Below are 25,691 nucleotides of genomic sequence, written 5' to 3'. Positions count from 1 at the left end.
GGGCTTGTAAGTAAGCGTTTCAAGGTAAAGTCTATACGTGTTGTATTCGACACGTGACAAATAAAGTTGGATTTGATTGCAAGACGCGCTGTGCTAATACTCTAGATCGCGGGTACTCTAAGCCACGATGCATAGAAAGCCCTCCCCCGCCCTCCCTTCGGTAAATCCGACCATGACGTCATCTTGCTCGTTCCGTTTTATAGGCAGAAACTCAAACAGGATGTACCAGTGACAATAACCATTAAATGCTGGTCTGACCAATCGAAAGCCACGCTTCAAGATTGTTTTGATTACTCGGACTGGAATATGTTCCGGGGCCTGTTGCACAAAAGTAGAATTAAGACATCCGGGATAAATGACTCAGCTGAGCTCAATGAAGCCAAAACATGTGCGTCCAGGCTTAATTGGTTGCACAAAGACCAAGCCAGGATGAGCAGACACGGATTCATTAAGCCAGGTGAAACCAATCCTGGATAGGTGCGCGCTCACGGCTCACTCAAATAGACCCCGCCACAGATCACAGATTAACTGATTTACCATGGCAACTAGAGCCGCGTACTTTTCCCCGTCGGAAGCACAAATCCTCATGGAGGCATACGAGGAGGTAAAAGATATAATTAAGAAGAAAGGCAACACCGCCACAGTGATAAAGCAAAGAGAAAAAGCGTGGCAAAGTATTGCAGACCGCCTGAATGCGTAAGTAGTGCACAATTACACACTCACCGCTCCGCTGAAACATCACAATTACAATTCAAATATTTAATTCACATCTCCAAAAATGCAGTTGTACTGTAATTATGAAACGGTTAAATTTTTAATTGAAATGCACTGCAGATATGAGTGAAATTGTGTAAAGTAACTCCATCACACTGTATAAAGCTATGATACATTTTTTGATATTTTTACTGAAAACAAGACAAAAATACCAAGTAATTTTTTGCAGTGTGACTCCATTAAGTGTGTGTGTGTGTGTGTGTGTGTGTGTAGATTAAACATGAACGGGCCAAAACGGACATGGCAGCAGGTCAAAATCAAATACAAGAACATTCTGCAGAATGGTATGGTCCCTGACTAATATTTAACAAAGCACAAGCATATATTGTACCCAGAAGGTGCCTGCTCACACATTGTCTGTACTGTTTTAGCAGTGAAAAAGAATACCCACAGACAAGGCACGGGTGGTGGGTCACCAAAGGCTGACCTTACCCCAGCAGAGGACATGGCCTTGGAGCTAAATAAAGGCAGGCCCGTCTTAGAGGGGATCCCTGGGGGGAAAGAGACGAGCATAGGTTCCTCCCAAGATGCCACCCGCTTCATTCAAGGTATGTCCTTCCATCTCTACATGGGATACAACCACATTCATATTGAATCAATTTGGACTGTCTGACTTTGGTTTACCTATTGCCTTGCAGTGCCTGGCAGCACTGTGTTCCTGTTAGAGCCACCAGCACAAGCACCAGACGATGCTGATCCAGTGAGTACTCCATCAAAGGCATACTGTAGGCCTGGCATGTCTTGTCTACTAGCTTCAATATGAATCCGATTAAATGTGATAGGGTGAAGGCCCCAGTGCAGCAGCAACAGCACATGATGGAGACTATGATGAGGAGGAGACCATCTCTCTGGATTCCAGAAGGCATGAGGTATCATGTTAAGACTGTGAAAGTACTATTTACTCTACAATGGTGAGGAGTCCTCATCAAAATCAAAAAATCTAATTTCTTTTACAGGACCCAGATGTTATACAGTGGGAAAACCAGCCTGGCAACATAGTGCGTATTAATAAAAGGACACCACATCCTGCCAAATTCCAGCTGCGCTAATTGTATTGTGTTCACAGAGCTCACAAGCTATCAGAAAGTTGTATGGCAACCACCTCCGGCGCCAAATAGAACTGGCAGACATAGACATTCAGTACAAGAAGAAAAAGATGGAAAATCTTGCACTGGAGTCCGAAATAAGAGGACAATTAGGAAACTGGACCTTGAAATAAAAAAACTTGAGAGGGAGGTGAGATATGCCTTCAATGTACACTGTATGCTAACTGTAACACAAATGTATTAATCATTATTTTTCTTTCCTCCCCCAGCTCCAAGAAGATGACACAGCTCAAAATAAAAATTAGGTATATTCTCGTAAAGTCAAGTGAGCCATGACATATGAGCTCTTATTGTGAGCACACAGGACGGTGGCATCTTTCTAAGGTTTTTTTTTATTTTCCCAGCAATCAGTACAACCAAGTCATCGTTATAAGGCATCACCCTCTTTTGCCTACCCCCCCAGCACCAGGTGTGGCCACTAGCCTATATGAAGGCCCAAAATTGTGTGTTCCTTTCTGCTCTGACAATGGCATGCCCATTCGTGCGAGATGTGGTGGATGAAGAAGCACTTGTGCTGAGGAGAGCCTTCAGGCGAGAAAGGGTCTTCAGGGACCGGTTGGACCCACTGGCCTTCCCTGATGACCATCTATATGAAAGATACAGGTTTTCTGCAGATGGCATCAGGTATCTATGCAGACTACTGGGTCCCAGGATTAAGCACCGCACTGCACGGAGCCATGCACTGAGTGTGGAGCAAATGGTTTGTGTGGCCTTGCGCTTTTTTGCTTAGTGGAGCCTTCCTGTACTCAGTGGGGGATGCAGAACAGCTGAACAAGGCCACAATTTGCCGCACAATAAGGAGTGTGTGTCTGGCTATCAAAGCATTAGCAGATGTCTTCATCTCTTCCCTGGCCACAGAAGACTCTGTGACATCAAAGAGGAGTTCTATAGGATTGCAGGTAAGAGGATCTACAAATTACAGGACAACTGTTAACACATAGTAGGATACTCATTACTTTGTGTGACAGGTTTCCCCAATGTCATTGGTGCAGTGGACTGCACACACATAAGGATAAAAGCCCCCTCAGGTGCCCATGAGGCCGATTTTGTGAATAGGAAATCCTTTCACAGCATTAATGTTCAGGTGAACATAACTTTTTGATATTGTCCATTGACGAACACTCTGCATTGCCAGTGATGTGCATTGATTGGTGTAATATTCCTCATCTTATGATTTCAGATGGTCTGCAATGCTGACTGTGTGATCAGCAATGTTGTGGCAAAATGGCCTGGCTCAGTCCATGACTCCAGAATCTTTCGGGCCTCTGAAATCTATCAGTGCCTATCACAAGGTAAGCCACACAACCCCTATTTATAACCATCATGGCTGTGTCAAGAATATCACTGTGTTTATGAGGTAGTAATGATGAGATTTTGTGTTGACAGGTGAATTCTCTGGTGTGTTGCTGGGAGACAGGGGGTATGGCTGCCAGCCTTTTCTCCTGACACCTTTCACAGACCCCCAGGAAGCACAGCAGGCCTACAACCATGCCCATGCCAGGACCAGGGCCAGAGTTGAAATGACCTTTGGCCTCCTGAAGGCACGCTTTCACTGCCTTCACAAATTAAGGGTCAGCCCTGTTAGGGCATGTGATATTACTGTGGCTTGTGCTGTCCTCCACAATGTGGCCTGCCTGAGGAAGGAGAGGGCCCCCAGAGTGCCACCAGCCATGGACTGGGACAATCCGGCAATCTTCCCTGATGACGACAGTGGTCGGCTGCTGAGGGACCAATATGTGTTGAATTATTTTAGTTAGTATGTGTGCTTTCAATTTTGGTTAAATATGTCCTGCGGTGGCAGAGGAATTTGGGTTTTTTGGGTTCGTTTTTTGACGAATTTGGCCTCTTATGATGTTTGTGCGGTATACTGTGTGTAATACAAGGCTGCAGGGAGGCTACTGCATCCATTCATTTGTCTGTTCAGTTGATGTGTATGGATTTGTCCTGCATTTATTTTAGTGTGCAGACATGCAGGGTGTGTTATATACAGACCTTTGAATGTGTATGTATCATTTTGTATAATATGCTTGGATTCTGTGCTTTCCATCTTGTAGAGTCACTGTGACTTCAGTTTCGAAAGGAGCTGATGGCTTACCTGCATTGTTTTGTCCTTATTCAATAAAGGAACATAATGTTACACATTGTGTTTTTATATTCATATGGAATGTGTATTTGTTTATATGACAGAGTACTAGGGCCACACTGAAGAAAAAGGATAAAGTCATAAATTTATGAGGCTGGTTCTTTCTGCAGAAAAGCTACATATTGTTTTGATACTTATGACAATGTGATACTTAATATTCTGGCACATCAGCATGTCTTTGTTTATGAAACCATACTGAAGTACAATTTCACGAAATGCCCCACATCTGTCATTTTAACAACTGTCCTCCTTTAAAACAACTGGTTACAATATTATGACTTGTGTTTTTTTCCCCTCTGTGCCCCTAATATTTTATATATAGCCTTATAGTCTATGGGAAACTAAATTATCTAATGATAGCAACATCTAAAAATCATTTTTTATCCAAAATCATTGAAATTAATGATCACAAACGTTTAAATAATAACAGTGGGTCTAGTTATATGTGATAACAATGTATAGTGAGCAGTGAAATAACTATTGGTTTCCATTTGTGGTGACTGCTGACTGACATTAGGGATGAGATTAAATAGATCCTGGAATTTAGCCTGGTCTGGAGCAGGCTAGCTCCACAGAATAAATCTCCATGGTAATTTATACCATAACATATCCTCCTGCCCCCTATCCATCTTTAGTGCAACCGGATTACGGATCAATTGAGCCAGGATCACCAAGATATCCTGGCTTAATCCCTTATCCTAGTTTTGTGCAACAGGCCCCAGGTGGCGTCACAATTCAACACAAGACGTACAGTGGGGCAAAAAGTATTTAGTCAGCCACCAATTGTGCAAGTTCTCCCACTTAAAAAGATGAGAGGCCTGTAATGTTCATCATAGGTACACTTCAACTATGACAGACAAAATGAAAAGAAAGTCCAGAAAATCACATTGTAGGATTTTTAATGAATTTATTTGCAAATTATGGTGGAAAATAAGTATTTGGTCAATAACAAAAGTTTATCTCAATACTTTGTTACGTTTTCTGTAAGTCTTCACAAGGTTTTCACACACTTGCTGGTATTTTGGCCCATTCCTCCATGCAGATCTCCTGTAGAGCAGTGATGTTTTGGGACTGTTGCTGGGCAACACAGACTTTCAAAAAGCAGAAATATAGATAAAATGAATCACTAACCTTTGATGATCTTCATCAGATGACACGCATAAGACATCATGTTACACAATACATGTATGTTTTGTTCGATAATGTGCATATTTATATCCAAAAATCTAAGTTTACATTGGAGCATTACGTGCAGTAATGTTTTGATTCCAAAACATCCGGTGATTTTGCAGAAATACTCATAATAAACATTGATAAAAGATGCAAGTTTTATTCACAGAATTAAAGATAGACTTATTCTCTATTCAGCTGCTGTGTCAGATTTTTTAAAAACTTTACGAAAAAAGCATAATCTGAGAACGGTGCTCATAACCCAAAACAGCCAGAGGAATATCCGCCATTTTAGCGTCAACAGAACCTAGAAAAAAACACTATAAATATTCCCTTACCTTTGATGATCTTCATCAGAAGGCACTCCCAGGAGTCCCAGTTCGACAATAAATGACTGATTTGTTCCATAAAGTTCCATCATTTAGCCTCTTGTTGTTAGCGTGTTCAGCCCAGTAATCCATCTTCATGAGGCGCGAGCACTTCCTCCAGACAAAAACTCGAAAAGTTCCGTTACAGTCCGTAGAAACAAGTAAAATTATGTATGCAATCAATCTTTAGGATGTTTTAAACATAAATCCCAAAAAGGTTAAATTTGCAAAAATGTTTTAAAAAACTGTTTTCACTTTGTCATTATGGGGTATTGTGTGTAGATTGCTGAGGATTTGTATTTTTTTAATCAATTTTTGAATAAGGCTGAGACAAAATGTGGAAAAAGTCAAGGGGTCTGAATACTTTCCGAAGGCACTGTATCGTTGGTGCACACCGGCAGCAGCTGCGGGGAGGGAGCAGACTGCAGAGCAGGCACACACACAAACAAACAGGGAAGTTGCGAAATCAACGAAAAGTTGCTGGAGCAACCTTAACAAGTTGCCAAATTTGTCGCTATACTCTTCTAACAATTACATTGTTAGGGTTGCGTCAATTCGAATCTGGTATCAGAACAAGTTATAACACTGAGTCACTGATTGTACTCTATTTACTTTTATTAGCTAAGCAATAAATGGCAAATGCAACTTTCATATATACGGGCTCACTGTAATACCACGCAGGGCAGAACAGGGAACTGACAGGATGTAAGAAAACAGCTGTTCATATACTGTGATAGACATAGTTCCAACCCGTCTGTTAGCCTATCACAGTAGATGCTGAGCGTGGTTTAGACTTGCTCAGCCTATCGCAGGCGCTCAGGCTGGTCCCCGCCTCTTGGCGCTTTTTGGAGTCCACCCTCTGTCGATGTATAGATTCTCACTGTTCTGGTATCACCCCCTAGTTATAACAGTTGCTCAGTTCCTGCTATTGTGTTGTTCAGTATTTTTCCATCTCAGTTAAACCTCGTGATGACCACCCCTCCCTATACCTGATTAACCACAACTTTGTAAGATATAGCAAGTCACACCATGTGCTCAATATTGTCACATACAAACACAAGGACAAAGCATCTGCTGGGCTGTTATCTACAGTTTTGCAATATGCAGTTCACACCATGTTACTCAGTTCTTGTCACACACACAAACAGGCAAGTAGATGTAGCTAGCAGTTGTTTAATCTCATGATGATGCTCAAATGCACAAATGCAGATACTTCACACAGCCAACATCAGACAATATTTAATCATATACATGGTAATGGCTATAATGTAAAACACAGAATCCCACACTGGTGTTACTGTTCTTGCCGGTAACAGCAGTGACATGACGATAACGCCAGTGACAATCAATAACACCAAACTTTTTTCTCAACAAAATATTTTATAAACCCTCAACAATTATATTTAAAAAAGACTTATTAGCATTTTATTACTGTTTCAATATTGTAATCACATAATATGGCTTTCCTTTTGATAGATATGGCGAAATGAGGTGCTGCTGAAAAGCAAAGACTCTACAGATTCTATCTACACTTACAAGTATGCTTCAGAGAACCAGTCAGTTCGGGGGGGGGGAGTCACACAAGCAAGTAATGTTCCACACTGGTGTCCTCGGTGTGGCAGAGGAGCCCCCCATCTCCTTCTGCACCATCTCACCCAGCAGAAGGCATGATCAGCAGCCATATGGGCTCACATGGACCCCATCCTGGACATAAATGACAGATTACTGACCATTTCGAATCCCACCATACCTTCTCCGCTATGCAATCTGGTTTCAGAGCTGGGTGCACCTCAGCCACGCTCAAGGTTCTAAACGACATCATAACCGCCATCGATAAGAGACATTACTGTGCAGCCGTATTCATCGACCTGGCCAAGGCTTTCGACTCTGTCAATCACAACATTCTTATTGACAGACTCGACAGCCTTGGTTTCTCAAATGATTGCCTCGCCTGGTTTACCAACTACTTCTCTGATAGAGTTCAGTGTGTCAAATCGGAGGGCCTGTTGTCTGGACCTCTGACAGTCTCTATGGGTGTGCCACAGGGTTCAATTCTCGGGCCGACTCTCTTTTCTGTATACATCAATGATGTTGCTCTTGCTGCTGGTGATTCTCTGATCCACCTCTACGCAGACAGCACCATTCTGTATACTTCTGGCCCCTCCTTGGACACTGTGTTAACTAACCTCCAGACGAGCTTCAATGCCATACAACTCTCCTTCCATGGCCTCCAACTGCTCTTAAATGCAAGTAAAACTAAATGCATGCTTTTCAGTCGATCGCTGCCCGCACCTGCTCGCCTGTCCAGCATCACTACTCTGGACGGCTCTGACTTTGAATACGTGGACAACTACAAATACCTGGGTGTCTGGTTAGACTGTAAACTCTCCTTCCAGACTCACATTAAGCATCTCCAATCCAAAATTAAATCTAGAATCGGCTTCCTATATCGCAACAAAGCATCCTTCACCCATGCTGCCAAACATACCCTCGTAAAACTGACCATCCTACCGATCCTCGACTTCGGTGATGTCATCTATAAAATAGCCTCCAACACTCTACTCAACAAACTGGATGCAGTCTATCACAGTGCCATCCGTTTTGTCACCAAAGCCCCATACACTACCCACCATTGCGACCTGTACGCTCTCGTTGGTTGGCCATCGCTTCATACTCGTCGCCAAACCCACTGGCTACAGGTTATCTACAAGTCTCTGCTAGGTAAAGCCCCACCTTATCTCAGCTCACTGGTCACCATAGCAGCACCCACTCGTAGTACACGCCCCAGCAGGTATATCTCACTGGTCACTCCCAAAGCCAATTCCTCCTTTGGTCATCTTTCCTTCCAGTTCTCTGCTGCCCATGACTGGAACAAATTGCAAAAATCTCTGAAACTGGAGACTCACATCTCCCTCACTAGCTTTAAGCACCAGCTGTCAGAGCAGCTTACAGATCACTGCACCTGTACATAGTCCATCTGTAAACAGCCCATCTATCTACCTACCTCATCCCCATACTGGTATTTATTTATTTTGCTCCTTTGCACCCCAGTATCTCTACCTGCACATTCACCTTCTGCCGATCTACCATTCCAGTGTTTAATTGCTATATTGTAATTACTTCGCCACCATGGCCTATTTATTTCCTTAACTTACCTCATTTGCATTCACTGTATATAGACTTTTTGCTTTCTTTTGTTCTACTGTATTATTGACTGTATGTTTTGTTTATTCCATGTGTAACTCTGTGTTGTTGTATGTGTCGAATTGCTACACTTTATCTTGGCCAGGTCGCAGTTACAAATGAGAACTTGTTCTCAACTAGCCTACCTGGTTAAATAAAGGTGAAATAAATAAATAAAACACCAGTACCCTGCTGTGCAACATCTTCATTTCTTCAGTGATGGCCCTGCAGCTGATGTACAAACCGTACAGACAACCAGTAGAGTATGTTTCAATGCAATTTTATTCAACATTCAGGCTTGTAAGGAACATTTACATGATTTTGAAGCCATTAGTGTCTGGCTGTATATACCAATTCATTGTTTATTACAGCCTGATTAATCAAACTAAGGAAGATTATGCTGCACTTACTTCTTAACATGAGGTCATTGGCAACTGACAAGAGCTCATACTTGCCATCCCCATTTGTTGATGCATTGACGTCCCCATTACCATCTCCAGACTTCTAAAGTTCACAGGGATACAGAAAATGACTGCAGCATATGACGAGGAAGAGATATTTGTTATTAGATTGGAACATACTATCACTGGATGGAAACCATCATTTAGACATTTTCTGTGTATTTACTAACAAGTGACAAGGTTGATTATCTTTCCTGACAATGGCTGGCAATTATAGCCAGCTTGTTGGTCCTAGTCATGACTAGGAGGGCGTTACTCATCACCATGACAGCATCCAGACACTTGGACAGGGTGCACTAAGGGAAGGAGAAAGACAATCAAGCAAATTTCAGTCTAACTGGCTCTTTGAAGTGGAGGCTAGCTCTGTAGATATTTGCACAGAGAATAATACTAGTTAAATATCTGGGGTTCTCTATTAGCTTGCTGGCCCCACCATATGAGATTTGCATCCACAACAATGACCAGAAGACTGACATCATCCTCTGCAGAAAACCACAGAAGTTAGCTTATCAGCCAAAACAGGTGGCTATTGTTGTTATGACAATAATTAACTGTTATGCCTATTCATCGTGCATTCATGTCATATCAGTGATAAACTGTAGTAGACCAACGTTACTGATTGCTAGGTAACGTTAGCTAGCTAAATTATAGCTAGCCAGCTATAGTAGCCATTTAATTCCTACATAAAACTCATTCAATGCAAGATTGTAAGCAATTGTTTTCACTAGATAAATGGTACACTCCCAATGTTTAAAAATCTGAATTATTGTTTGAAATTATGCTTTATTAAATTTAATCTCTCCACATTTCCGAAGCCACCCCTAACACAAACAGCTAGCTAGTTAAATTACATTCTAGCGTGCCAAAACTAAAGCCCTGCACAAAAAATAACAATACAATGTTGCATGGCCAGGTGCACCTGGTGAATGGATTTATCTTAATCACCAATGGAATGGTCTAAAATGACAACACTCCGGGCCATGTGAAACGAATTTGACCAACGATAACTGAGTTACACGTCATCAAATTGCGACATTAGCTACACCATGCCAAAAATTAGCAAACGTTTACCTAAAAATATGTAGCTGTAAGAGTGACAGAATTAGCGAATACAAATATTTGATTTTACACAAATCAATGACTGTCTGTTCTCAGTCCAAAACATAAGAAGCAACTCTTGAAATAGCGTCATCCGCGTCAGGAGGAAAAACGTGCTGTTTCATCAGCTCGAGCAAGGTAACGTTACATGGTAGTTAGCTAGCGTAGCTACGTTATTTGTCAACAATAATCCTTCTGGCATTTACTAGGTTAGCTGCCTATAAAGTTTAATCTGTTCAAAGGTGTCATCTGGCCTGCTTCCTGCTTTTGTTGAGGTGTCGACTTGTTTGACAGGATGGACAAAGATGGTGAGTTGAAGTCTCATTGATGAACTTGATGAGTAGACATGCTAGTCCCATATGGCCATATATTTCTGCATGATCTTATAGTTGCTTTCATGGGGGTTGTTTCCATACATGCACAACACTATCCATACAACGCTAAATAAAGGATAAGGTTTTTAGTGAGAGTGTAATCAAGTATAATGTGTTTCCATTTAACTTTGACCTGTCCATGGCCATTTCCTTTCAGAGCTGGTGGAGTACTTCAGGACACAAGTGAGACAGGACCCTGAGGTTCCCTCTGCTGTGGCAGCTATCCGCACTCTCCTGGAGTTCCTCAAAAGAGACCAAAGTCAGATTTTATTTTATTTTTTAACTTTTCTACTCTCCACTTGTTATACTGATATCTAGTGAATCAGAAGGCTTTTTGTCTGATGATTACTGAAGTCAAAATATTTTCATCATTGCTGAAAAAGTTGGCACTAGATTTACAAATTTTAGCAAACAGACAAGTTGTGGTATTGATTGGCTTATGCTTTATGTCCCTGAGCAGGTGAGACCATCCTGGGCTTGAGAGAGAACCTGACCCAGACCATCAGGCGTCTGGAGGAGGCTGACTCCTCTGTGGCTGTCTCGTCTGGTGGCGAACTGTTCCTCCGCTTCATCAGCCTCACATCGCTGGAGCACCCTGTGAGTAGAGAGAGGGCCCTCACCTATCCTCCTCACTGTAACGCTGAGGCTACTCTTAAACACTCCGAGCCCACTTTAAAGTGATATAACATGTATTCAATACGTGAGAGTAGCTTGAGTTGTTCAGCATACCATCATGATTTAAGATGCCATTTTTAGAAATATTAAGTGTTTTCTTTGTCCCCCAAACAGGATCTCTCTCAATGCAAGAAAGTGATGGTGGAGAGAGGAGAGCTCTTTCTTAAGAAAATCTCCCTTTCTAGGAGTAAAGTAGCAAAACTCTGCCATACCTTTATCAAGGATGGTGCTGTAAGTATTTCTGTTGAATTTTTTTATTTTAATGATTATTCCAAAACCCGCTCCACTGGGACACTCATGGTGATTCTGCCTCTAACAAACACTGTTCTTTATTGTCATTCACAGAAAATACTGACACACTCCTCCTCCCGGGTGGTTCTTAAGGTACTGGAGAGTGCAGCAGCTGACAAGAAACGCTTCACGGTCTATGTCACTGAGTCACAACCAGACTCTGCAGGGTGTGTGGTCAACACAAACACATGCATATGTCTGTCAAACTAAGTAAGCAAGCCCTAAAGAGGAACTTGAAAGACTATTCACAAGTGTACTCTTTTCTCTTTCCAGACGACAAATGGCTGACAAATTACAGAATCTAAACATTCCGGTCACAGTGGTTCTTGATGCTGCAGTGGGGTAAATATCTAAACCATTTCAGTTGATACATGAAATGAAAGCCCAGCTCAATCACACCATGTTTCTTCGAAAACCCATACAGTGCCTTCAGAAAGAAGTCATACCCCTTGACTTATTCCACATTTTGTTGTTACAGCCTGAATTCAAAATTAATTACATTGAAATAGTTTCTCACCCATCTACACACAATACCCGATAATGATAGTGAAAACATGTTTATAGAAATGTTTGCTAATTTATTGAAAATGTAAATACAGATATCTAATTTACATAAATATTCACACTCCAAATTGAGCTTGGGTGTATCCAATTGCCTTTGATCATCCTTGTAATGTCACTACAACTTGATTGGAATACACCTGTGGCCAATTAAATTATTTGGACATGTTTTAGAGAGAAACACATCTGTCTATATAATGTCCCACAGTTGACAGTGCATGTCAAAGCAGAAACTAGACCATGAAGTCCAAGGAACTGTCCGTAGATCTCCGAGACATATGCCTCATCACAATTCTATCTGGGGAAGGGTATTAAAATGTATATAGTGTTAAAGGTTTCCAAGAGCACAGTGGTCTCCATAATTTGGAAATTGAAAAACAAATATGGAACTACCCAGAGCTGGCCGTCCGACCAAACCGGGTAAGAAGGACCTTGGTCAGGGAGGTGACCAAGAACCCAATGACTACTCTGACAGAACTACAGAGTCCTTGGCTGAGATCAGAGAACCTGCCAGAAGGACAAGTCTCTACAGTACTTTACCAATCTGGGCTTTATTGGAGAGTGGCCAGGCGGAAGCCACTCCTGAGAAAAAGGCACGTGATAGCATGCCTGGAGTTTACAAAAAGGCATGTGAAAGACTGAGATCATAAGGCAAATGATTCTGTGGTGTGATGAGACTAAAAATATTACTTTTTTGGCCTGAATGCAGAAGCGCTACGTCTGGAGAAAGATGGGTGATAAGCTGTGCCTGGTTAACAGCATCCCTACTGTGAAGCATTGTGGCGGCAGCAACATGCTATGTGGATGCTTTTCAGCGGCAGAGACTGGTAAGGAAAGAGGGAAAAATTAATGGAGCCAAATACTTCCTTGATGAGAACCTGCATCAGCGTACAAACGGCCTCTGACAGAACAATGATCCCAAGCTTACGGCCAAAGCAACGCTGGAATGGCTTCAGAACAAGAATGTGAAAGTCCTTGAGTGGCCCAGCCAAAGCCCGGACCACTCCCTATCTAACTTAACAGAGCTTGAGAAAATGCCCAAATCCAGATGTGCAAAGCTGATAGACATACCCAAGATGACGCAAAGCTGTAATCGCTGCAAAAGATGCATCTACAAAGTATTGACTCAGGTGTGAATATCTATGTACCATCTAAGGTGCGTACGCAGTAGACCCCGAGACTGCTGCGCAGCTCCACCCTGGGACAGCCCTGCAGAAGAAATATCAGCCCATGGAGAGAAGCACGAAATTGAACTCAACTTTTTCCCCTGTTAGTTAACACTCAATGTTTCCCTTTACTGTGGCAATTGGGATCGAATCGACCCAATTAGCCACTTTCAATGCAACATACTGAAACAAAACTAACTATGCAAGAGATTTTGTTGTAGGCAGAATGCATCGGAATAGGATTCTATTGCATTGACATACACGACTCAGCCCGTACTATATACACAGACCGGTGCGGCATAACCAATCAGAGCTGCACTAAGCCTATATGCAAAAATACCATTGCCATATATGGATCTGTGCCATTTACTTTGAACTGGACGGTTTACAGCATGAGCGGTTGTAGATGCGCTTGTTTTGAATGTAGCCACGTGTGCACATTTTGTTAATATCCTTTGCTAGTGAGTGAGTTATTAGCCCAGTTATAGATCATTTGTAGTCAGCAATAGGGGAGTGATTGCTTCCTACAAGAGCACAAAACATGCACATCTCTAGACATCTTTGAAAAGCTAAAAAGTAAAATGGCCAGTTTTGTGTTTTGAGACATGCTTGAATAAGCTAAGTAGCCAATAGGCAGAGGGTAGCATTTGTCTGATTCTCTAATGGTAGGGGAATAATAATGCATTTTATTTTGTAAAATGGTTTCTTGCATCAACTTTCTTTCAGTCACCTCCTTGTCTGAAAGACAAGTGGTTAAACAGATGCATGTTTTTTTTGTTTTTTTTATCATGGAATGTAGGCCAACATTGGCTGCTACTGTAAGCTGAATGATGGAACAGCTATTTCCATGTTAAATTGTTATGGGATGCATTTTCCATTGTGTTTGATGGTAGGCCTACATTATGATCTAATAGCCACAGTAGCCTACTTGGCGACTTAACTGTAACTTAAAGCAGGTTCAGCCTCAGTGTTCACAGTAAACGCATGCTAGAAGTTGCAAAGCATTTTCAAAGTTAAAGTTTGCGCTCAGCAGACCTGAAATTTGCTCAGTGCTGAAAAAAGTGAGGGAACATTGCTTATGTACACTGAACAAAAGTGCTGAGGAGTATTTCTGTCGGTAATAAAGCCCTTTTGTGGGGGGAAAACTAATTGGCTGGGCCTGGCTCCCCAGTGGGTGGGGGTGGGCCCACCCATGGCTGCACCACTGCCCAGCATATCTGTGAAATCCATAGATTAAGGCCTAATTTATTTATTTCAAATGACTGATTTCCTTCTATGAATTGTAAATCAGTATAATCTTTGAAATTGTTGCATTAATATTTTTCAGTATATGAAATATTTGTTTCATATTCAATACTTTTACAGACATTTCTAAAAACATGTTTTGACTTTGTCATTGTGTGAGGGAATGGGTGAGAATCTATTTTGAATTCAGGCTGTAACACAATGTGGAAAAAATCAAGGGGTATGAATACTTTCTGAAGGTACTGTAAATACCCTGTTTTACCTATACCCACCTTTTGGATTTGTACAGGTAGCCTAAATTAGCAAAGCAGTCAGTGAAATCTGTATTTTATTACAGTACTGTTTTTTGTTAAAGGTATATCATGGAAAAGGTGGACCTGGTGATTGTGGGTGCAGAGGGAGTGGTGGAAAGTGGTGGTATTATCAACAAGGTATATTATGAATTGGGTAACACACCATTCAGGCAGTCTTATGTTGATGTCCTTGGATGACATTACCCTTTATTCTGCATGCAATTCACATGACAGATTGGCACCTATCAACTGGCTGTGTGCTCAAAGGCTCACAACAAGCCTTTCTACGTTGTGGCAGAAAGCTTCAAATTCGTCCGACTCTACCCTCTAAATCAGCAAGATGTCCCAGAACGATTTAAGGTAATAGCACCAAGATATGTTCAATTGGCCAGTGATATTTCTGTAGTTATTTGATGTCCTAACTAGTGGTCTCACTTTGCTCTCTCAGTATAAAGCAGACACACTAAAGGCAGTGGAAGACCTAGCAGAAGAACACCCCATGATTGACTACACACCACCATCGCTGATTACACTTCTTTTCACAGACTTGGGGGTCCTCACTCCTTCAGCAGTCAGTGATGAACTTATTAAGCTGTACTTGTAAACCACCACTACAGTACTGACACAACCCCATCAAGTGCATCCATTTCAACAAGTCACCGTTCAATACGCATTTCATTAAAAATGTCAATCCCCCATGGAATCTGCCTTAAACACTTCTGTTGTGACTATTTACCCCCTACTTGTTTTACTGGAGTTTGAAAGGTTCTTCTGACCCATACCAGATTTTAAAAACCAGCAATCATAGCGGCGTACTGTGTGAGTAACTTATTGCAAATTAGAAGTAATCAAAATCTCAAAAGGAAAAGGGGACTTTTTATTATGAACAGGACTTGGGTCATCCATAGTTTGTCTGAGCTCTCTCAGGTGTGTTGGCTCATATTAGTTATTCACCCTCTGTACCCAAAATAATAAACTAAGAAGTCTGTAGGAAATTGTCCTCATTTGATAAATAGAAATGCTCAAGTGACTACTTAAACTGGCAACAGCTCAGATCCCATACCAAGGTGTTTTGTACTGCCCTTGCCCCAAAAGGTAGAATCATTACTACAAAGTATATGCCATTACTTTGTATTTTTACCATTAAAATGTGCATACTGTGACTAATTGGCACAGGAAGTGTTAAAAAGTATGTTTATCAAGAACTCCCTAAAAAAAGCTGAACAGTTGTCTAAAACACATTTGGAAAGAATTACAGATCAAATACAACACTGGGCTTGGAATGTGTCCAGTGTGGCTCAGTTGGTAGAGCATGGCGCTTGCAACAGCAGGGTTGCGGGTTTGATTCCCATTGCAGACCAGTATAAAAAAATGTATGCACTCACTGTCGCTCTGGATGATGGTACGACTATGTAAAAGCAAAAATGTTTCCACCACCTACTCATTCTATCCACAACTATAAGATGAGAAAATGACATCCAGCATTTTGGGGCGGTGGCTTTGAATGTACAAATACTCAAACCTTCCTTGATCAAAAATTAATAATACCCTCTTCAGTGCTATTGATGTCAAAGTCTAAGGAGTCAATGCGAAGACAGTTTTCCACAAGTGGAAAAACATGCATATGTAACATGGCCTGAAGTACACAAACAGAAAAACAGGAGATTGGACAAAAGTCTTTTCAGATTGTTTGATTTCCAATTTTGAAGTATGGTGTGGCTAATAGCTCAAGTGAATGGTAAATACTTTGGGAAAAATAAAATGTTTTACACAACTCTCCGCACTTCGAAAAATCTCTTCAGGTAGTAGATCTGTCCAAGGGTCATGGCTACCAGCACAAGAGCTTCAAAGAAGGACCAAAGCACCACTCGGCTGTTTGTGTTGTCATTAACTGGAGGGGAGGAAAACACAGGACAGTACATTAAACCACTACTGCCACTGAAGTGTTTTCACTAAGCTGTCAAAATTGGGTGTTCTTGACAAATGCTATGCAGTTTGAGATAAGAGGTTAGGTCCGTATGTTATTCATTTTCTATGGAAATAGCACACTATACATGGTTGTTATTGAAATAGCAGCACAGACGTGGTCTTACTTGCTCTGTGTATCCTCTCTCGGACCTCCATGTATTCCTGCTCGTGTTTTACTGCGGTCATGGCAACTGCTAGCTCATTAATCATCTCTTCCAGCTTGTTCTGGTGGGCTGTGAACAAGTATGGAAAATTAACTAGTACAGTATACAACATTTTGCAGAGTTAAAGAAACCCCAACAAGTACAGGCACATCCAAGCAAATCAGGTACAACTCACATCAAGGTTAGGTTTATTGTAGATGCTGTTCAAAGTGATGTAATGACGTACGCAATAAAAGGTTGTGCGGGAAATGTTTGTCCAGTAAACTGGTCTCCATATCTCTACCAAAGCTTGGGTGTACCCATTGTGCAAAAACTTAATATATTTACATGAACCTTACAAATACATTGAAGTCATTCAAGCTGTTTTTAGTGGGTCTAACATTAAATAACATCTGCTGTAACACAGCAAACTTGGATTAACATAAAACTAAAGGCACCATTTGAGCTGGTTGTGCTGTGCAAACTGCTGCATTGACTGGACACAAGTGTACTGATTTGATACAAGATGTATAATTGAAACTGACCAACCAACACTTTTGAAAAACTGAGGGCAAAAGTAATTGACCCAATTTGTTTCCTGAATGCCCATATGGCAGAAGCGGAGGGGGGTATAAATTCCTAAATCCATCTCAAGTCATTGCCAGGCAGCAAATGAGTGTCCATAAAGCAAAAGAAAACAGCACAACCCAGGCAATTAATAAGACTATGAAAATTGTATTATTTAAATTCACTCTGTTAATTTTGTAATTCAGTACTTGGGGTAAGCAACACCACAGAGAAGAGTCAATTTTCTCCAAGGGCATTGAAGAATGACCATCTCTGACCTCATGCAATAGTGTTAACCTACCGTCCCAGGTGTCTCCACCACCTGATGGAGGGTGGAGAGCAGAATGAGAAAAGGATGAATATGAAGGAAGAAGGAATATGAAGGAAAGTCTTCCAGAGAACCTACAAATATATGGTGAGATTATATTCGCAATCAGTCAGTGTGACCAGAGCTCTACAGTGCAACCATTTTACTTGAATGTGTGCCTAAATATTTTGCTGTGCAATCTGGAATTTTAATTTAGGAGCACCAGTGTGCCTAGAAAAAATAAACATTCTTGCTTTATTACCTGAAATATTTTTATTAGGTGCACACTTGCTCCTTGTAAAAAAGTTCAGCATTGAACCCTGATGCCCATTGCTGCCTCTTCACCCCAGTTTACCTTCTGTCTCCATGCCGTCTCCCTTGGGGGCCTCTCCAATGTCAATGGTGAACATGACGATCTTGGGTGTCATGGTGGACATCTTATTGCTGAAGCAAAACTTGTATGTGCCATCCATATGGGCAGCCACCGAGTACTTCCCACTGGATTCTCGGTCTCCTTTGTAAATCTGCTTCCCATCTGGACCAGTGATCTGCAAATGAAAAATACCTACATAGTCATTGACAATCTATTAAACATTAGGCATAAAGGTAGCTAGTTACCCATGTTGACTAAACAGCATTTGATATAATAAATGCGCCACAACACCATCAGTACAAACTCAGATATGATCAATAGCCCTAACATGAAATCATCCCTTGGCTCCTGATATTTTTTCTTAGATGATAATCTCGCACTGTCAGTCAACCAAGAGAGTTGAGCTAACGAACGTAGCTAGGTATAAAGCTTGCTCGCTAGCCATATGGCACAATGAGAGGGACGTTTGGAAGCATAGCTATCTAGGAGAACGACGTTAACTAGCTACTTAACTACATTGTTAATGTTTAGCTAGTTAGGCCCATGATTTGCCAAAGCTAGCTAACGTGTGTGTGGGGGGGGGGGGGGGGGGCTTTCCCCACAATAAGATTAAGAAAGAGGGCACCTTTCACAACTCAGACTTTACCTCCACATCGATGTCCAGGAAACCTCCTTCGGCCACCTCAAACATGAGGCCCATCTTGGTACCAGAGTTGACTCGTTCAAAGAAGCACTCTTCTGCATGAGCGTCGATGCTTACGAAGTAACCTGACGCTGTGGCGGATAACATAGATAAAATGACCATACACTCCGAGAGAGTAAACATGATTACTGTTGTTTTTCGCTACTGTCTAGCTATGTGAAAAATTGATTAGCGAACAAAACGCTCAGCCGCCGACTTGCGGAGGAGGAGCCAGCAGTAGAAGGGGGACGCAACTTCCTCGCAAATGCTGCCACGTAAAAACGGGAAAACCAGCCGCGCCGAGGTTCAAAAAGCCAATCGATTGTGCCCACTCAAATTGACCTCAGGCCCCTGGTCCAAGACCTGGGTGTATTCATTAGGGTGATTCGGTTGCAAAACGTTTCTTAAACGGAAGCAAACAGAACGAAATGGGGCGGGACCTACCTGAATTTGGCCAATAGAAACTCGTTTTAGTAATGCAACTGTTTTGGACTAATGAGTCAGTGGCGACCCGTCATTCAGTGCAGGTGGGGCTCTTATTATATATTTTTTTGTCTTTTTGGGGGGGACTTGCCTGTTTTGCATGTTATTTTGGCATTAATACGTGTCACATATCAGTTTGCAAACAATGTAAACAAAAGTAAGTATATATCATTGAGTTAATAAAACCGTATACAAACATGGTCTCATTTTTGTTTTCTTGAGTAAGGCAGCTCCAAAATGCAGGTGTTTCAGCCTAGCTCAGTGCTTTCTCTGGTGGTGGGGCAAGCCAGCAGAAAATACAGAGCGTTGCGCCGTGATTGACTCAGTGTTCTGTCACTCATGGGGACACTACGTCACCGCCAAGTCTAAGGGTAGAGCTTGACAATTCAAGCCCCTTGAGTGCTGCTATAGATAAAATGCCCATCTGCCTCACACTAATAATTTGGTCCATTCACCTGCCCTGAATGACGGGTCTCCACTGCCAGGGAGATATGTATACTGTAGCTAATACTAAGTGTATGTTGTGTAGTAAGCTCTTTGTAGCCCATGTACCTCACCCTAATAATTTGGTATATTTTCACCTCTTAATTTTGCCTACTGTCCTGACTTGGTGGTGCACATGTAGCCTTTAACTTTTTTGAGAAATGTAATCATTGAATAATGTAAGAGCTTTTATTGTCTGCTTATATGCCCCCTTTATTAATCCTATGGTTCTGACTTGGTGTACAGGGAGAAACACTGTAAGAACGGCCCATGTTCTAAATTCTGTCATAGTCTGGGTAGCAATTTGATTAGCTGTTCAGAGTCTTATGGCTTGGGGGTAGAAGCTATTTAGGAGCCTCTTGGACATAGACTTGGTGCTCCGCTACCGCTTGCCGTGCGGTAGCAGAGAGAACAATGACTAGGGTGGCTGGAGTCTTTGACAATTCTTAGGCCCTTCCTCTGACACTGCCTAGTAAAGAGGTCCCGTACTGGACCGTACGCACTACCCTCTGTAGTGCCTTGCGGTATGAGGCCGAGCAGTTGCCATACCAGGCAGTGATGCAACCCGTCAGGATGTTCTCGATGGTGCAGCTGTAAAACCTTTTGAGGATCTGAGGACCCATGCCAAATCTTTTCAGTCTCCTGAGGGGGAAAAGGTTTTGTCATGCCCTCTTCACGACTGTCTTGGTGTGTTTGGACCATGATAGTCATGTGGACACCAAGGGACTTGAAGCTCTCGACCAGCTTCACTACAGCCCGTCGATGAGAATGGGGGCCTGGTAGGCCCACCTATTCCTGTAGTCCACAATAATCTCCTTTGTCTTGATCACATTGAGGGAGAGGTTGTTGTCCTGGCACCACACTGACAGTTCTCTGACCTCCTCCCTATAGGCTGTCTCATCGTTGTCGGTGATCAGGCCTACCACTGTTGTGTCGTCAGCAAACTTAATGATGGTGTTGGAGACATGTTTGACCACACAGTCGTGGGTGAACAGAGAGTATAGAAGGGGACTAAGTACACACCCCTGAGGGGCCCCAGGGTTGAGGATCAGCATGGCAGATGTGTTGTTGCCTACCCTTACCACCTGGGGGCGGCCCGTCAGGATGTCCAGGATCCGGTTGCAGAGGGAGGTGTTTAGACCCAGGGTCCTTAGCTCAGTGATGAGCTTCGTGGGCACTATGGTGATGAACACTGAGCTGTAGTCAATGAACAGCATTCTCACATAGGTGATAATTTTGTCCAGGTGGGAAAGGGCAGTGTGGAGTGCGATTGAGATTGCGCCATCTGTGGATCTGTTGGGGCGGTATACGAATTGGAGTGGGTCTAGGGTATCCAGGAGGATGCTGTTGTGAGCTATGACCAGCCTTTCAAAGCACTTCATGACTTCTGACATGAGTGCTACGGGGTGGTAATCATTTAGGCAGGTTACCTTCGCTTCCTTTAAATGAGGCTGAATGAGCTGTTTCGCTGACAGACAAGGCTCTGCTGATAGCTAGGTGTAGCAGTGGTATAGTGCAATTAATGTATTGTTTAGTGTTGTGTAGTGGCTTTGCTGGCATGCATCAGACATTTTTTTGTTTGTTGCCCCACTAAGATTTACATGCTAAAATCGCCACTGTTGTCACGTGTGCTCCCTCTCCGGCCTCTAGGTCACCAGGCTGCTCGTTATGGCGCACACCTGTCACCATCGTTACGCACATCTGCGCATCATCAGACTCACCTGGACACCTGGATCACTTCCCTGATTACCTTCCCTATATTTGTCATTCCCTTTGGTTCCTTCCCCAGGGGTCATTGTTTCTGTTTCAGTTTCATGTCTGTGTGCTGTTAGAACATTCATCCAACTACAAGCACCCTGATGTGGGTCTGTGGCTGTGCTGCATGAAGCCCACCATGGCATTCTTTTGGTATTGTTCTTAATCCCATTCCCCTTTCCCTAAACTTTAAAATGGTATGTTTATAGACCCAATTCCAGCAAAGGTGGTGTAGTTCATGGGTGGGCAATTTACATCCCAAGCCCATTCAAACCAGCCCGGGGAGATTTAAGTAAAAAATAAACAGACACTCCAGGCCACTCTTGAACTTCTAAAACTAGATTCAAGTATGCATGTAGAAACTTATAATGGACCTATATGTTTTCAAATAACCTAATTGCCCTTTTTCTGGGCCATAAATGGCTTTATACAGTATATAGGTTACTGTGGTGCAGACTTATTTCCCGGTCACTACATAGGCCTAATTTGGAGTACTTTGGGTCAGGATTCAGGGACATTTGTGGCCCCGCATCTGATTCACTTGGAGAGAACTTTGCAAATGACTTCCATCCATAGATACGATTCCAACACTGTGCATCTATTTAGAATGTTTAATGTTGAGTACTTTGAATTTGCACATAAATCCATCCTCTTAGAAACATGGCAAATAAATAAGCTTACAACATGATCATGACCAAAGCTAAAAAGGACCAGTGCAATGATTAACTGTGATGGGGACTTTCTTCATTCTACAGGGGAAACTAAAATAACAGAAAAATAATAGATAAACAAATGTTCTACACAATATCACACAACATACGTTCTGCTACAATCTGGGAACATGCCGTTATAGCTTTATTATTTGGTAACATATTTGTCCCAGGTCATGTTGGACACATTCACTGTACAGTGTGGCTATTTCAACAACAAAAGTACACACATTATTTTATAATAGCCATTCTATAGCCTAATAAAGCAACTCATAAAGTTCCCCTTTTTATTTTGCAACCATGAAATATGTTGTCCAGCCTGCTAAGAGCAAAGCACCTAACAGAACTGTGTAACTGAAGAGAACAAATTTCAGAAGTTCTTTGAAGGTCCGAAGAAATCGGATAGACAAGGGCTCCATCTCATAACGGTATTCCATCTCCCAATGAGTGGTGTAGTTTGCAGGATCTGTCTGCTCTGCAATCACAGGCCCTGAAAAGATGAAGGATTTTAATGTGTCCCCCCCAATTGAGTATATATACATTAGAGCCTACAGTGCATTCGGAAAATATTCAGACCCCTTGACTTAATCCACCTATTGATACGTTACAGCCTTATTATAAAATGTATTAAATTGTTTCCCCCTCCTCATCAATCTACACACAATACCCCATACTGACAAAGCAAAAACAGGTTTTTAGATTTTGTTTAGCAAATGTATACAAAAAAAATGGAAATATCACATTTACATAAGTATTCAGACCCTTTACTCAGTGCTTTGTTGAAGCACCTTTGGCAGCGATTACAGCCTTGAGTCTTCTTGGTTATGACGCTACAAGCTTGGCACACCTATATTTGGGGAGTTTCTCCTATTCTTCTCTCTAGATCCTCTCAAGCTCTGTCCGGTTGGATGGGGAGTGTCGTTGCACAGCTATTTTCAGGTCTCTCCAGAGATGTTCGGTCCGGGCTCTGGCTGGGCCACTCAAGGACATTCAGAGACATGTCCCGAAGCCACTTCTGCGTTGTCTTGGCTGTGTGCTTCGGGTCGTTGTTCTGTTGAAAGGTGAACCTTCGCCCCAGTCTGAGGTCCTGAGCGCTCTGGAGCAGGTTTTCATCAAAGATCTCTCTGTACTTTGCTCCGTTCATCTTTCCCTCGATCCTGACTAGTCTCCCAGTCCCTGTTGCTGAAAAACATACCCACAGCATGATGCTGCCACCACCATGTTTCACCGTAGGGATGGTGCCAGGTTTCCTCCATACTTGACGCTTGGCATTCAGGCCAAAGAGTTCCATTTTGTTTTCATCAGACCAGAGAATGAGAGAATGAGACCATCAGACCATCCTTTAGATTGATGAGGATTTTTATTTAATTTAATCCATTTTAGAATAAGGCTGTAACATAACAAAATGTGGAAAAAGCCAAGGGGTCTGAATACTTTCCGAATGCACTGTATATCAGCAACATATATTTACAGCTGAAGAGTGCATTAGTTAAAGGCATTGCGACCTATAATTGTAGTTTATGAATAATTAATGTCAATTGCTCCAAATGCTTTTGGCATTGATCTCGCGCTAAGCAAATGGTCAAACATTTACTTCTGACACAGTTACAAGCATATCTAGGCTAGTCTGTAAATCGTATTTGGTAATTAAACTATTGAAATATACCTATTGATATTTGAAGACATAATAATTAGAAATGCCTAATATAGCTGTCACTTTCTTATCAAAAGCCCTAATAATTATTTGTAGAGATAAGAAATATTTTTATATTTAGCTTCAACACCCGAGAACTAGAACCAATAACGAGATTAGGAAGAAGCTGTTGTTTGTAAACATTGAAGTGCTGGTCCACACACTCAAGACAGGTAAGCAACTTTATCGACAGAAATTATGTTCAAATGTATTTATTTTAAAGTATGTAAAGGAAGTAAATTCCCTTACATATATCTATCATATACATATTGACATGTACCTTGTGTACCTTCAAGCTAAATAATATAATAGCCTATAACAAAATAGTATCAATAAAATATATTTCTCCAGACGAAATATTTCACATTAGTTGCACAAAAACAGCCATGCCCCACTTTCGCAACTCCAAAGATATCTTTCGCTTTGATAACCTGCAGTAAAAATGAATAAAATTGTTTAACTATAGCCTACTGTTACTGTTGATGTTATATGATTTCATGCTATTTTTCGAGTATCTGAAAGCTCTTAAAATGTAAGCGCATGGTGGATACGTAACCTACTCACTGGGCATAGGGCCTATAACGTTACAACGTTTCAATATTTATAAACTGCTTAAATTGGTTACTTACCTTGTCGGTTTATATGAAGGATTTTCAATCTCTTTTAAAATTATTTTGTTGAATATACTCTCTGTACACGGGTTTCAATGTGCTGCCAGGAATACAAGGTGATGTCCGTTGCCACAAGTCCTAATGGCAAAGGAGGGGCCAGCAACAATTACATTGATTACAAGAGTCCTGAGACCCATGGGGTTTTCCTAATGGAAAATTAAGCCACGTCCTACACCCGCTTCTCCGAAGCGAGACCTTGCCAAATAACAATAATAGACTATGCATGTTCTATTGTTTTAGCTCTGAAAATCATCTGGTGCTTGCAAGAACCGCTCATTTAATTTCCCACTCTTTGTAATAATACAATTTTTTTATGTGTAATTGTTAGCATTTAATATACCAAAAGGAATGCAATGTCACATTAATATATCTTCATGAGATGTGATATAGTGAGTTCCTCACTGTTGGTTCACTAAAATCTCCGACTGCTGTCAATACCCGTCCCCCACTGAGTACAAGACCCAGCTGTCCACAGCGCATGGCACGGACAAACCATCGATCAAACCGGAGATCAAACCAAACTCCAACGCACGTATCCTCTACCGGAACATGGAGCAAATAGCCTCCTAATTCAATCAGCGTCCAGCGCTGTCAAATCAGGGGCCCTTATGGGGTAAGATCTCCAGACAGCAGAGGGCCATTATCGGCTGATAGGTAGGCCTGTTACTGGGCTAATTGCTTCTCGAGATAGCAGGACTGGTGACGGCTGACTGGGCTCTCAACCTTTCCTCTCCACGCCACTCCTCCCTGCCTGCATCCTTTGGTACCATCTTTATTTTCTTCTACAGGATAAACAACTCATTAAGTAACAATGCATGTGGCCTAATTCACTGTTATCAAGGCTTTTAGAGCCTACATGTTGAAGGTGGAATAGGGAGTGTAATGGAGGTGCAGTACAACTTTACATCAGACTTTTTAGTTTTGTTTTCTAAACCAGAAAATCATTTA

At 41.8% G+C, this 25,691-nt stretch overlaps 2 protein-coding genes across 3 annotated transcripts; one reads left to right on the top strand and one right to left on the bottom strand.

Annotated features, from left to right (window-relative positions):
- The first annotated feature begins 10,210 nt into the window (after positions 1 to 10,210).
- Positions 10,211 to 15,611, top strand: LOC115140060 (translation initiation factor eIF2B subunit alpha-like). Its single transcript, XM_029678110.2, has 10 exons — positions 10,211 to 10,441; positions 10,546 to 10,611; positions 10,835 to 10,936; positions 11,138 to 11,274; positions 11,467 to 11,583; positions 11,698 to 11,810; positions 11,917 to 11,985; positions 14,971 to 15,046; positions 15,143 to 15,268; positions 15,357 to 15,611. The coding sequence occupies exons 2-10, from the start codon at positions 10,599 to 10,601 to the stop codon at positions 15,510 to 15,512; spliced, it is 909 nt and encodes a 302-aa protein (XP_029533970.1). The 5' UTR covers positions 10,211 to 10,441; positions 10,546 to 10,598; the 3' UTR covers positions 15,513 to 15,611.
- Positions 15,612 to 15,764: 153 nt separating this feature from the next.
- On the bottom strand, positions 15,765 to 19,320 carry LOC115140061 (transmembrane emp24 domain-containing protein 2-like). 2 transcript variants are annotated; one of them, XM_029678111.2, is made up of 5 exons: positions 18,913 to 19,320; positions 18,249 to 18,441; positions 17,888 to 17,908; positions 17,002 to 17,109; positions 15,765 to 16,799 (listed from the first exon to the last, which is right to left on the bottom strand). In XM_029678111.2, the coding sequence occupies exons 1-5, from the start codon at positions 19,090 to 19,092 to the stop codon at positions 16,675 to 16,677; spliced, it is 627 nt and encodes a 208-aa protein (XP_029533971.1). In that variant the 5' UTR covers positions 19,093 to 19,320; the 3' UTR covers positions 15,765 to 16,674. The 2 variants fall into 2 exon arrangements, with proteins under 2 accessions (XP_029533971.1, XP_029533973.1); XM_029678113.2 differs by lacking the exon at positions 17,888 to 17,908 and having other exon boundaries at positions 18,913 to 19,315.
- Positions 19,321 to 25,691: the final 6,371 nt, after the last annotated feature.

This window comes from Oncorhynchus nerka, linkage group LG13, assembly GCF_034236695.1.
Source record: "Oncorhynchus nerka isolate Pitt River linkage group LG13, Oner_Uvic_2.0, whole genome shotgun sequence".
Classification (NCBI taxonomy): Eukaryota; Metazoa; Chordata; class Actinopteri; order Salmoniformes; family Salmonidae; genus Oncorhynchus; species Oncorhynchus nerka.
This window is presented reverse-complemented; position numbering and strand designations above follow the sequence as displayed.

Coding starts and splice junctions, on each gene's coding strand:
- LOC115140060 (XM_029678110.2), top strand. Junction 11,275..11,466: donor TCACATCGCTGGAGCACCCT/GTGAGTAGAGAG, acceptor TCCCCCAAACAG/GATCTCTCTCAATGCAAGAA. Junction 15,047..15,142: donor GTGGTGGTATTATCAACAAG/GTATATTATGAA, acceptor TTCACATGACAG/ATTGGCACCTATCAACTGGC.
- LOC115140061 (XM_029678111.2), bottom strand. CDS start 19,092: ATGTTTACTCTCTCGGAGTGTATGGTCATTTTATCTATGTTATCCGCC. Junction 17,110..17,887: donor TGGTGGAGACACCTGGGACG/GTAGGTTAACAC, acceptor ACTTGTTCACAG/CCCACCAGAACAAGCTGGAA. Junction 16,800..17,001: donor AGAGAGGATACACAGAGCAA/GTAAGACCACGT, acceptor CCTCCCCTCCAG/TTAATGACAACACAAACAGC.